This window comes from Hemitrygon akajei, chromosome 11, assembly GCF_048418815.1.
Source record: "Hemitrygon akajei chromosome 11, sHemAka1.3, whole genome shotgun sequence".
Classification (NCBI taxonomy): Eukaryota; Metazoa; Chordata; class Chondrichthyes; order Myliobatiformes; family Dasyatidae; genus Hemitrygon; species Hemitrygon akajei.
The window spans coordinates 164628880-164643345 of record NC_133134.1 but is presented as its reverse complement, the minus strand read 5'-3'; the positions used below and the strand labels follow the sequence as shown (position 1 = coordinate 164643345).

At 42.2% G+C, this 14466-nt stretch overlaps 1 protein-coding gene across 2 annotated transcripts in view; it reads right to left on the bottom strand.

The window, feature by feature from the left end:
• The window catches only part of LOC140736234 (serine/threonine-protein kinase 3/4), a 198565-nt gene that overhangs the window by 106238 nt on the left and 77861 nt on the right, over positions 1–14466 (bottom strand). The window contains exons 9-10 of one of the 2 annotated variants that reach the window (XM_073062153.1): positions 12682–12735; positions 9125–9314 (exon numbers count right to left, since the gene is read on the bottom strand). In XM_073062153.1, the coding sequence (XP_072918254.1) occupies positions 9125–9314; positions 12682–12735 (244 nt within the window). The remainder of the gene's footprint in view (positions 1–9124; positions 9315–12681; positions 12736–14466) is intronic. The other variant, XM_073062154.1, reaches the window with a different exon arrangement.

Here is a 14466-nt window from a genome sequence, read left to right as displayed (position 1 = left end):
AAACATGAAAACTTCCAGGGGAGGGTGAATACTTTTTATGGGATAATATATACACACATACTTGGGAGTTAATATCAGACAGAAGAGGGAGCTCCACCCAACTGCCACTTAGGAATCAGAATCAGGTTTAATATCATCGGCTTATGTTGTGAAATGTGCTGTTTTGAGGCAGCAGTACAATGCAATACATAACATTAAATTACATTATATATACTGTATATTCACACACAAATACATACATATATATATATGTATATATATACACAAATATATATATATACACACATATATAAAAAAACTGAATACAAGTGCAAAGGAGAGCAAAAATAGCTCTCACTGTGCTGAGAAATCTAATGGTAGAGGGGAAGAAGCAATTCCTAAAATATTAAGTATGTCTACAGGCCCCTGTAACTCTTCCCTGATAGTAGTCGTGAGAGAAGAGCACATCCTGATGGGGGTCTTTGATGACAGATGCAGTATTTTAGACTTTCAAAGATATCCTCAATGTTGGGGAGGCTAGAGGTTATGGTGGAGCTGGAAGAGTTTGCAAATGATGCCCAATTTAATCAGACACTGAAATACCATGGCTGAAAAAAAAACTTCTCCAAGCCATATGCAAGGATTATGGAAAGGTAGCAACAGGGAACTCTGCGATTAGGATACAGGGATCATCCTCCACAGATGCTTTCCAGAATATCAAAGGACAAGTTGCCTTTGGGTGCTTTGGAGGCTGAAGAATTTGAATAGGAACAGGGAGAAACTAGACCACGACAAAAAAAATTACATTGGTAATAGAGAAGGCCCTCCTGATGGAATTCAACTAAATCACAGCGCATAATATACAGAGTCACAGAAACAGGCCCTTTGGCCCTTCTAATCTGTGCCAAGCTATTATGTTGGAAACATATATTTAAGGATAGGTAATATAATATTATACAACTGTCGTGCTGGTGGGAAAGTACTATCCTGAGATTCATGCTCTTGCAGGATCTAACAAGAAAAATAAAGAAAAACAGTAAAAATGATGAAACACCATACATAAAGACTGACAAACAACCAATGTGCAAAAGACAAAACTTACTGAAGATGAGCTGTTTTGTGGTCATCTCACCGGAAGCTGGGACTACTAGCTGGGTGGACGCCATGGTCAGCATGGGCTGTTTCGGCAGAAGACCCTATGTACCTGCGCTCTATTACTGGGCAGGATCTGGATGAACTGTACACGACGGGCCAGTGAGGAAATATACTGCAGAAGTTGGATGCAAGGCATGTGAAGGTCATCACTTTGGACAATGAAGCAACAAATGAAACAGGTGATAATGAAAAGAGGGAAACGGAGAAGCATTGACATACAACAGGTTCGAAAGTCAGCATCAGGAGGTAAATAAAATTAATTATACAGTATATGCAGGCTTTCCCGACATCTTGGATTGTGTTGGTTGTTGAAACAAACAACACATTTAGCCGTATGGTTCAATGTACCACACTTAAACTGATCGTTGAAATCTTTTAAATTTAGCAATGATATCTGCTGCCACCTTGTGGTCTAAAAAGGCTTCTTTCTCCTCATCAGGGCACAATTCACATGAAAAGACAAAGAAATTTGCTTAAGTTAAAATTAAAGAAAGAAAACCAGAGGAGGAAGTTATTTAAAGTTGTTTGCTTAGTTCCAAAGTAAGAGTATTATTGAAAAAGATTCTGGATCCATCTCACACCAGCATTTTTTCCTGTCTGGGATCATCACATTCAGCTCCTCTGATCCTGTTTCCTGAAAGCAGGCAAAAGGACAACTTCTATACCAATGCTTTAAGACTATGGAGTGGTTCTCTACTACGACACGATAGACTCTGGTATGACCTTACACCTTATAAACTGCCTGCTCTGCACTTTCTCTGTCGTAATGCTTTATTCTGAACGTTTTACCTTATTATCTGTATGAACAGCATGCAAGACAAAATTTTCCACTACACCTTGGTACAGCTGACAATATTAAACTATTTTACCCATTTTCTCTGGTTTTATTTTTTGCTTGCAACGTTTTAGGAGTAGCTTCTTCCACTCCGCCAACAGATTTCTGAACCCATGAACACTACTTCACCAGTTTTGCTCTATTCTGCACTACTTAATTTTTATATACATATTTATGATCGTAATTCAGTAGATTCATTATTGCACTGACCTGCTGACACAAAACAAATTTCATAACATACGTCAGTGATAATAAACCTGATAGATTCTCTAACTTTCCCTAGTTCCACTGAAGTCAGAACTCTACTTCCTCTTTATATTCCTTTGCCTACCCTGTGCTCTGAGTGTTACCTGGTTATTTATTTATTTAATGAGACCTCACGGAGTCCTTCTGGCTCTTCGAGCAGCACTGCCCAGCAACTCCCGACTTAACTCTCACCTAATCACAGGACAGTTTACAATAACCGGTTGCATCACTGTCTGATATGGAGGCTCCAAGGCACAGGATTAAAAAAGGCTCAGAGGGCTGTGAGCTAGCTCCATCATGGGCAAAACCCTCCCAACCATCGAGGACATCTTCAAAAGGCATTGTCTCAAGGTGGCAGGCATTGTCTCAAGGTGGCACCATTAAAGAACCTCATCAATGGGATGTACCCTCTTCTCATTACTGCCATCAGGGAGTAGGTACAGGAACCTGAAAACTCACAAGATACTTTAAGAACAGCTTCTTTCCCTCAGTCATCAGATTCCTGAATGCTCAATAAACCCATAAACACTATCTCACTGTCCCTCTCCTGCACTATTTATTGTAACTGCCACGTTTTTATGTCTTACACCTTACTGATGATACAGAACAAATTTCACAGAATATCCACGAGAATGGTTCTTGATTAGTCAGGGTGTCAAAAGTTACGAGAAGGCAGGGGAAAGAGGTTGAGGGGGATTATAGATCGGCCATGATGGAATGGTGCAGCAGACTTGATGGGTGAATGGCCGAATTCTGTTCCTATGTCTTATGGTCTTATAACCTGAAATGTTGACTGTTTATCCCTTTCCATAGACACTGCCTCACCTGCTGAGTTCCTCCAGTACTTTATGTGCGTTAGTCTTATAACGAACATCTCTGATGTTGTGCTGACCTTTTAACCTACAATCTTAACAAAACTTTCTACCACCAACCTTGCTGTTGCCTTGTGATAAGCAGCAGCACCGAATGCTGTTATCAATCATTATTATGTGGCATGAGTCACTACATTTATATTCTGTGGGGATAGGAAAATACTAAATATCACTCAGTTAACTTAAAACTCGATTGATAATTACTCCTGTAAAATGCCTTGGGAGATTTTATTTGATTAAAAGGTTTTATTAATTTCATTTCCCAGTTCATCTTCATATTAAAGAAATATGAAAGCAATATCAAATTTCACCTACAAAAGTTCTAACTTCCAACATAAAATAGATATTTAACAAGGTGAAAGAGAGCCTATTAGATGAATACAACATTGGAGACTTATTAAATATTTATCTGATAACAAAGGAACATAAATAATCCTCTATAGATCTGTCTACACTAATATCAGATAAATATATCAGATAGCGTGCACAGCCAGTGCCTTTTTCCCAGGGAGGCATTGGATAATATGCAAGGACATAATCTTAAGGTGATTGGTGGCAAGTATGGGGGGTGGCAGAGGCAGATAAATTGGGAACATTAAAGAAACTCTTTGATTTATTAATAAACATGAGAAAGTCCAAAGATGCTGGAAATCCAAAGCAACACAGACAAAATGGTGCAGGGACTCAGCAGATCATGCAACACCTATGGAGATGGTTGACATTTCAGGCCAAGATCCTTCTTCAGGACTCCTGAAGATTTATTTATTGAAAGACAGAGTAGGAATAGGCCCTTCTGGCCCTTTGATCCAAGTTTGACCCAATTTAATCTTTGCCTAACCATGGGACAATTTACAATGACCAACTAACCTACCAACCCCCGGCATGTCTTTGGACCGTGTGAGGAAACTGGAGCACCCAGAGGAAACCCACACGGTCACAGAGAGAACGTGCAAACTCCTTACAGACAGTGACGGGAATTGAACCCAGGTCACCTGCACTGTAAAGCGTTGTGCTAAGGGCTAGACTACCATGCCACACTAACAGATAAAATAGGCACATGGACGATAGAAAAATGGAGGGCTATGTCAAAAGGAAGGGTTAGATTGGTCTCGGAGAATGTTAAAAGTATAGATGTATGACTTTATAGATCTGTCTACACTAATATCAGATAAATATATCAGATACACAGCCAGTGCCTTTTTGACTTGTATGTATGACTTTGTGGGCCAAAGGGCCTGTGCTGTACTGTAATGCTCTACGGTGCTGAGATACATCCTAGGATGCGCAGGGACACATCATCAGTGATGTAACCTGGGTCATCAGGTGTTTCAACATCAGACACCCTCGCCGAAGCAACCCAGCCAAGGTTGATCAGCCCCTGGCTTCTGTCCCAGCAGCCATTGGTCCATGGGTCACGCCTCCAGATCCATAACCATCTGGAAGCTCGATCAGCGGCCTCTGTGATGGCCACGATAGCTCTTTTCTTTGCAGCCAAGAGCAGTCTAGGTCAGGCACAACGAGCACCCAGCAACACTTCTATACCCCATATCAATGGGGCTCTCACTGTGCCCTCCACCCCTGCTCTACCAGCTCCTGGTACTTGGCTTTCTTATGCTCAAACGCCTCATCAATCCAGTTTTCCCAAACAACTGTCAGTTCCACCCTGACCACCTGCTTCGAGGTTTCTGACAAAAATGTAATGACTCATGCTACATAATGTCAGGCCCCAGTGAAGATAATGCGATGAAATCAAAGAACCTTAATTGGTTGTCAAGATCAACTTTCAGTAGCCAGCAATGTTCCCTCTAAGGTGTGCGCAAGTGCATGCACACACATCTTTTGAAGGTAGCACACAAAGGTACTTAAACTGCACACAAATGTTGTCACCCTCTACCTCGTGGGCATGTTATGTATACTTCACAATCATATTTCCTTTTCTGGTTTCTAATGTGGACGTTGTTGACAAAGTGGAGTTTGCAATGATTTGTCTGCAGATTTTTGAAATATCCTACTTACACTGTTTTTATTGAAGAGATTATTTATTCACTATGTCAAATTCTAAAGGCATGAAGCACAGAAGAACTGCTGGTTCATTTAAAGCAGAATGTCTTAATGAAACAGTAGAAACTGCTACACTGAAAGCTCATGAGATCAGGAACGTGCAGCTACAAGAAATATTGACGTACAATACAGAAACTGGTGTTATCTGCATGTACTGTCATGCAAAAGTTGCTGGAGAATTTGCAAATGAAGTGATACTTAATAAGTTGACTTTTTAAAGTGTTATTTAGCAAGCAAATCACATATAGATGATGTGCAAAAGCTCTGGAGAAAAAAATCCCTCATTTCCCGCTACAGGCCTGCTGAGTATGTTTTGTGAGAGTGTAGATGAACGAGAGTGAAAATGATCAAACCCAGAGGAGATCAAAGTTCTTGCTGGCAGTATTTTGCTAGCTGTTAAAATGATTATCTCTTATATAAAAAATGTTGTCAAAGGGGCAAAAAATTGCACAGCGCAAGATTTTTGTGCTCACTGGTCGTTACAAATTGGAGGGAACATTGGTCGCCAATCAGACACCGTGGAATTTCATTAGTTTTAGATTAGGATGACAAAATGATTGGCCACACCCCCAAACCACATTTCATACGTTAACTCATTCTTGTCAGCCACAATCCAAAGGCAACTTTTTCAGTTGTGAGCCAAAGAGATGGGGTTGAGATCCCATCACATATTCCTATATTAAAAAAATACTACTACAGCACTGAAAGAGTGCTGCATTGTCGGAGGTGCTGGTAAATACGAAAGCTACTTCTCATCTGCTTTTTTGGGTAGGAATATAAAATTTCACGGCACATGAACAGAATGACTGAAGCACTAGCCACAGAACACTGGTGAGTATAATTTAGTTAATGTGACCTAAAGAAAGCAAGCGGTCATTGTAGGAACTTTTCTGCTGTATTGTCTACAAAGCATCTTTTCTTCAGAGATTTGACTGCAAAGTGCCCTGGGATACCCAGAGGCTGCAAAAGACATTAGGAATGAATTCTTTTTCTCATCTTGAAAGCCGAGCACTCTAATTGTCCCTTTTGCACTGCTGGCTTATATTGTTACAGGTCCAAAGTTTGGCATTGCTCACGTACTGTGCAAATTGTGGCAAGGCTACAAGTTGCCAGAAAAAGGCCACTGATAGCATGAAGGATCCCACCCACCCTGCTCATGGACTGTCTGTCCCACTCCCATCAGGGAAGAGGCTACGCAGCGTCCACACCAGGACCACCAGACACAAAAGCAGTTACGTTCCCTAAGCAGCAAGGCTGATCAACACCTCCAGCCACAAACCCACCCCTCCACACACCTATCGACTTTTCACACCTGTTTTCTGAATGGCAATTGATCTTTCAAGTAAGAAATTCTTGAGGAGGGCGAGGTGAGAGGTAGGTGGGGAAGGGGAAGCTTGGTTGCATGGTGTCAAGAGAACAATCTCTCAATGTCAGCGAGACAAAAGAGCTGATCACTGAAACAGGGAGGAGTATACTCCACCTCCCACCACCACCCCATCTTTATCAATGGTGCTGAGGGGGAGATGGCTGAAAACTTCAAGCCCCAGGTGTATTTATCACCAGAAAGTTGACCTAGTGCAGCCATGTAGACGCTATGGCAAAGAAAGCATAACATTGCCTCTAGCTGCTCAGAAGGTTAAGGAAATTCATCAGGTCTTCAATGACCCTTGGCAATCTTTTCAGATGCACTATAGATAGCATCCTATCCTAATGCAGCACAGCTGGTAGGGCACAAGTAATTACAGAGTTGTGAATGCAGCCTTCTCTTCAGGGACGCTGTCTACACTTCTCGGTAGCTCAGGAAAGAGGAAAGCAAAATAAAGGAGCCCTTCCACCCCACACATTCTCACTTCTCCCCTCTCCCAACAGGCAGAAGAAATAAAAGCTGGAGAACATGTACCACCAGGCTGAAGGACAGCTCCAAATCTCACTTTTAAATGAACATCTTGTACAATAAAGGTGAACTCGATTTATGAATCTAGCCCATTGCGACCGTGTGTATTACTGTCCGCCTGCACTGCACTTCCCCTAACACTAACTCAATCATCTGTATTCTATTATTCTGTTTCCTTTTGTATCTCCTCGTACTTCTATCAACGCGTAGTGGAGAGTGACTGGCTGCATCACAGCCTGGTATGGAAACACCAATGCCCTTCAACAGAAAATCCTACAAAAAGTAGTGGATATGGCCCAGCTGACCATCACGGGTAGAGCCCTCCCCACCACTGAGCACATATGCATGGAACACTATTGCAGGAAAGCTACATCCATCATCTGGGACCCCCACCACCTCAGGACATCCCCTCTTCTCGCTGCTGCCATCAGAAAGGTGGTACAGGAGCCTCAGGACTCACACCACCAGGTTCAGGCACAGTTATTACCCCTCAACTATCAGGCTCTTGAAGCAAAGAGAATAACCACTCAACTTCACTTGCCCCATCATTGAAATCTTCCCACAACCTATGGACTCACTTTCAAGGACACTGCATCTCATGTTCTCAATATTTATTGCTAATTATTATTTCTTCTTTTTTTATTTACACAGTGTGTCGTCTTCTATACTCTGGTTGAACGCCCCAGTTGGTCACTCATTGATTCTGTTAAGGTTAGTATTCTATAGATTTATTCCGTATACCCACAAGAAAATGAAGCTCAGGGTTGGACATAACATATATGCACTTTGATAATAAAATTTATTACTTTGAATTTTGATGTACTTATGTATGGAATGATCTGTCTGGATGGCAGGCCTTGAGTTGCATGTGACAATAAATCCACGTTTACCTGCCTTAAGACATAACCTTTGACACAGTTTGTGTAGTATATTCGGAAGTTAACCGCATCAAGGCATTAAAGGAACACTAGCTGCACTACAGAGTACAGGGCCGCAACAGTACTTTTGAGGGAGAGGGGCACTTAACAAATGGAGCCAAGTCCTTTGAAGCTCACTGTCCTAAAATTCTATGCGTCGGTTGAGGTTTCATGATCAAGTTTCCAAAGAGGAAGCCAGAATTCAAGTTCAGTCAACATGCCACAACTGATACCGTTTCATGATTGCAGAATACAATTTTAAAAAAAGGTTATGGTCCAAAAGTAGTTGGACAAGATGATGGTCAGGCCACTTTTGAACTACTGTATTCAGTTTTGGTCACTCTGCAATGGGAAAGATGCCACTGAGCCGGAAAGAGTCCAGAAGAGATTTACGAGGATGTTGCCAGGACTCAAGGTTCTGAATTATGTACGGAGAAAGATTGAAACTTTTTTTTCCATAGGCCATAAGAGAATAAGGGCTGATCTTACACAGGTATACAAAATGATGAATTTGCAGTGACGTTTTCCCAGGGTTGTGGGGTCGAAAACCAGAGGCGAGCAGGGATTGATTTAAACGGGATATGAGGGGCAATATTTTCCACTTAGAGAGTGGTCTTTTGGAATGAGCTGCCAGAGGACGTTGTTGAGGTGGGTACACTGACAACAGTTAAAAGGCTCTTTGTCAGCTACATGGATACGTAAGGTTTAGAGGAATATGGACCAGACACAGGAAAACTAGCTTAGATAGGCAGCTTGGTTGTCATGGTCCAGTTCAGCAAAGGACTTGTTTCCATGCTTTGTATTTTATGTATTTGGAGATACAACATGATAACAGGCCCTGATGGCCCAATGGGCCCGTGCTGTCTGATTACACCCACGTGACCAACTAACCTACTATCCGGTACGTCTTTGGAACGTGGAAGGAAACAGGAGCGCCTGGAGTATAGCTACGTGATTACAGGGAGAACATACAAACTCTTTACAGACAGTAGAGGCAATAGTGTTACACTAACTGTTATGGTAGCGTGTCACTACCCAGGTAGGCTGTATTTTGCTTTGACTCTAAAAGAGCATGCAAGTGCTCCAGTGATGCAGAAGATTCATAAGGTTTTAAATTAGCAGCATTCAGACTATAAACCCAATCAGAAACAGTTTGGTGTCTCACGTTTCATTGTTCCGTCTACTTCACTGTCTTCACTGTTGATCACCATGGTCCCCATCTGAGAGTCCAGAGTGTCGCTCTCGTGCTCGATCATTGTCCGGGCACCGTCACTCATCGTGCTAGCAGCTCTCATGGTCCCTGTGTCGTCAGCACTTGCTCTCACCATGGTGCCCGAATCACTGTCTTCTTCTTCCTGCAAAAATTATTCACAAACAATTAAACAGTGGAAGGATAGCAACCTTCTGACCTTCGAATTTAATCATAGTCTCCCTCCCCGCTGTTTGTCACCTTCACTGTAGACGAAGGGCCAGAACCATCGTTGAGGATCCCTACCACCCATCCCACATTCTCTCAGACTCAGCACCGTCAGGAAGGAATCCAAATCAGCTTTAATATCACCAGCATGTGTCATGAAATTTGTTGTTATGTGGCAGCCATACATTGCAATACATAATTTTAAAAATTTTAAAATCTAATTTAAAGTGCATGAGTGTGATGTAGTGTTCATGAAAAAAAATGGTCATGTAGTGTTTATTGGTTCAATGTCCATTCAGAAATATGGCAGAGGGAAGAAGCTATTTCTGAATCGTGAAGTGTGCCTTCAGGCTCCTGTAGCTCCTCCCTGATGGCAGCAAAGAGAAGAGGGCTTGTCCTGGGTGATGGGGGTCTTTAATGACAAATGCCACATCAGGACCAGGCTTGCCAGACTGGGTAACAGCTTCTTTCCTCAGTCTGTGAGACTAATGAATACCCTGCCACCACCGAGGTCTCGTCACTAGGACAGCGAGCTGTTTACTGTTTACCTGTGTGGCACACTCCATGTGCATTTTGAATTATATATTACTAGCTTATCTGAGTTAATATCTTGTTTTATGTGCTGTGTGTGCTAAATGTATTGTGGGTGGACCATGGTACAGTCAGATAACAATACCCTTGAACTTGGAGATTCTGCAGATACTGGAAATCACAATGTGTGTGTGACACACACAAAATGCTGGAGGAACTCAGCAGGTCAAGCTGTCCTGATGAAGGGTCTTGGCCTGAAACATCAACTCTTTATTCCTTTCCATAGATGCTGCCTGACCTGCTGAGTTCCTCCAGTATTTTATGTGTGCTATATAAATAGTTGAACAGACGGGCTCCTGGCAATGAAAAACAAATTTGAAGTTTCCCACTAGGGCACAGAGGTGGTAGAATACAAATGAAGTCCTATTCCCATCAAAATCTCAGAATATAATAAGCTCAGAGTGTAGAGGCAGAGCAACGTGCCTCTAAGGCAGACCGATACACCACAGCAAGTTCCTAATACGTGTAAATATATATGGACAATAAAGCTGATCCTTGATGTGAGGAGATGCAGAGTCTGAGTAGATAGCTTTACAGAAGATATTGTTAACGCAAGATTTAACAGGTGAAGGTAGGTAGATGAACTGTTCTTCCTGGCAGGAGTTTGGTAGCCAGAGGGTGCAGCACCGGTGGATAACTCAGAATGAGAGGAACTGCTTTAACAGAGAGTTGCCCTGATCCAGAACACAATGACTGAAAGGGCAGATGGAGCATATTAAATGAAATTTGAAAAGGGAATTAAACAAGCGATTTAAAGCAAAAGGAGAAGAGGCTGGCAATCCATTCTATTCAAAGAGCCAGCGTGGGGTCAATGGCTGAAGGGTTTCTGACTGAGCATTAACATTCAATGCCAAAGCACCTTTTATCATGTAACAGTTAATACCAATCCTCCAAGAGGACCACAACCTTGTCCTAGAATTTGGAGACTTCATGTCTCAGTGACCCAGAGAGCTATGTTAGCTGGAGTGAGGGCCTTGTGCTTTGGCTCTTGGTAGGGTCACCCATGCCAAAGAGGTCAAAGGGTAGAGGCCAGATTAAGAGTGGTCCACCGTTCGTCCACGTTCTGGGGTTCAGCTCAGGGCTAACAACCCTGACTGGTCAAGACAAATGATTGTTACGGAAACAGTAATGAAGAATCCCTTCTAAATAAATAGTAATGGCTGACATTTATCGCTGCCCTAAATCCCAGTGGTGTGACGGGCAGCAGGTAGTGAATACCAATAATAGCACGAGTGCTGTTAATAGTATAAAACAATAACAGGGATGAGGACATTATGCAGTGTCAAAGTAGATAAATAACATCCACACCTGAAAAAATTACAGTGAGTACACTAAATCCAGTAAACATGTCTGTTCAGATAATGCCTCCAGATGATATTTCACTGGATGTTTTGATGCAGCTAATCTCATTTTACCAGCCTGAACCAGTCTGCCCAGTCTCCTCTGATCTCTCTCATTTACAATGCATTCTCATTCACAGAACTGGCACTCACTGGAAACTTTTTCTCCCACACCATTCTCTGTAAACCCTAGAGCTGAGGTTCCTATCTGGGGTCCACAGATCCCTTGCACTGGTCGATGGCATGAAGAAGGTTCAGAGCCTCGGCTCTAGAGACTGTTGTGCATGAAAATCCCAGGAGATCAGCAGTTTGAGATACTCAAACCACCCCATCTAGCACCAACGATCATTCCATTGTCAAAATCACTTAGATCACATTCCTACACTATTCTGATGTTTGGACTGAACCTGTTGACCATGTCTGCATGTTTTTATGCATTGAGTTGCTGCCACATGATTGGCTGATTAGATATTTGCATTAACAAGCAGGTGTACAGGTGTACCTAATAAAGTGGCCACTGAGTGTATACTATAAAGTACAACAAATTGTGAAAAAAGTTAAGTATTGTTCGTGGGTTCATTGTCTGCTCAGAAATTTGACGGTAGAGGGGAAGAAGTTGTTCCTAAAATGTGAGTGTCCTCAGATAAATAACTATAATTTTGGAAGATAGAGAGAAAACAAACTGCTGGAGAAACTCAGCGGGTCAGGCAGCATCTGTGGAGGTGAAGGGCTGGTCGATATTTCAGGCCGAGACCTGAATCAGGATGATGGGGTAAGTATAGTGAGCCTGAGGCAGAGTAGATTGGAGATTTTATTTACCGTCCATAACCAGTAAGGGAGTACTGAATGTTAAGCTTGGTTGTGCTACTTTCCCAACAATGACACTTGCTCCTCAGCAATACTACGTCACTGAGAAAATCCAACATACAAGTACATGAAAACACTCAGATTGTTTGCGCCGATGTGGCACACGCATGCACGCGAGTGCACACATGTAAAAACACATATATGCATGTGAGCAGTACACAAATCTACACATAATTAAGTCATCACTTGTGTAAATATGAGTAAAAACATGCCGCATACGCATCTGAGAATGCATGCACACACGTAGCCAAAGCAAACCAGACAACTACGCCCAAAACAGACAGCTGAATAGCTGTGTTCAGCTCTGTATCAGTTCCTCTACTGTAAAAAGAAATGAACTTTAGGAATGTTCCATGTTTTGATTAGAAATTACTATAAAAATTCAAAGATTTAAGCAGTTTCCTGTCTTCAAAAAAAGAAACAAGCATGCAATTTTTCTATTAAAAACAAAGCTCTTTGCAAAACCTCAAAAAGGACACTTCAAGCACACACACACACACCTCTCACCTCCATCTTATGTCTATTTCTATTCAGTAACACAAATTTTCTATACATTGGTTTCTAAATGAAAAAAAGGATTACAAACCCTGTAAGAAGCTGCAAACCAGAAGAGTCAAAAGTGACAGATGTTCAAGAGAAACAACCGGGGTAATCTATAAAGGTTTGGTAGGACCATATCAGGTAAATGGCTTCAGTTCTGAGAACACATAGCACCACGTTAGCCCACGTTGGCCTTGGGAGGGATACAGCACACAAGCAGCAGAATAACCCCAGGCGCTGAAGAATTAAAGTGAGAACAGTTTGCACAGAGGGTCTGCATTACCTTGAATAGAGCAGAGGTAAAGGTGATCTAATTCAACAGCTTAACGGAGATGAACTATTTCCTCTAGTGGAGGTACAGGTATAACTCTGGACATTCTTTCCTCCCTCCCTTCCCAACTACAGAAGGTACAAAAGCCTGAAAGCACATACCACTAGGCCCAAGGACAGCTTCCATCCCGCAGTTGTAAGACTATTAAATGGTTCACTAGTACGATAATGGACTCAACCTCACAATCTACCTCATTTTGACTTTGCACCTATTGTCTGCCTGCAACGCACTCTCTGTAACTGTATCACTTTATTCTGCAGTTACTGTTTTCCTCCCAACTCGTGTAACCCCTCCTAAACCTGGTATTCAAAGTTATCTTTTAGTTTCTAATCTCTGGCATTTCCTATTTCTGGAGAAACACACACAAAACACTGGAGGAACTCAGCAGGTCAGGCAGCATCTAGGGAGGGGAATAAACAGTCGACATTTCAGGTCACAATGAGTTCTGATGAAGGCTCTAGGCCCGATATGTCAAGTGCTCATTCCTCTCCATAGATGCTGATTAACTTGCTGAGTTCCTCCAGCATTTCACATGTTGCTCTGGATTTCCAGCATGTGCAGAAAGTCGTGTGTTTTTTATTTCTGCTTCCCCAACCTCCATGAAGTACCAACATCTTAAACCCTCCTCTCCCTACAGCCCTCCAAATTTCCCAAGTCCAGGGCTCACAGGTTGGCTAGACCCCAGGAGTCACTTTGCTTTTCAGCAGAAGATTGCACTTCATTCTGGACCCTGGGTCAATATGACCGCGTTCGACTGGAACTACCACAGGGCATCTGAAGGACATTTGATGCCATGGCTTAAAAAAGTGGGGGAAGAAACAGAAGGGAATAAAGATCTGAGCCTCCTGATAGCTAAACCAGGAGACCATTTCTACAAGTTCCGGATATCGTTCTGATCAGTTTCATTTACCAAGCCAAAACAAAGCAGTGCAGAACAAAATGTGCATATATACTTACTCTTGTAATGACATTTATTTAGAAAAATTTCTGTAGCTTGGCAGTTAACTGCGGATTGAGACAAAACTAAAAATTCCCCGTCAGACTAAGTATTGTAGGATAGAAAAGGTTTATGATATCACAGCTTTGAAGAAATCAGCGAGTTCTCCCTAGAATCCTGTCCTGAATTTTCCCCCAAATCAGTTCACTAAAACAAGTTATATGATTATTTTATATTTAGAGATACGGCAATGGAACAGGCCCTGCTGGCCAATGACCCGCACTGCCCAGCAACCCACCAATCCAACAATCTAACCCTAGCCTAATCACAAGACAACTGACAACGACCAATTAACCTGCCACCCGGTATGCCTTTGGACTGTGGAAGGAAACCAGAGCACCCAGAGGAAACCCATGCAGTCACAGGGAGAACGCACAAGCTTCCTACAGATTGTGCCGGAATTGAACTGCTGCTATAATAGCAT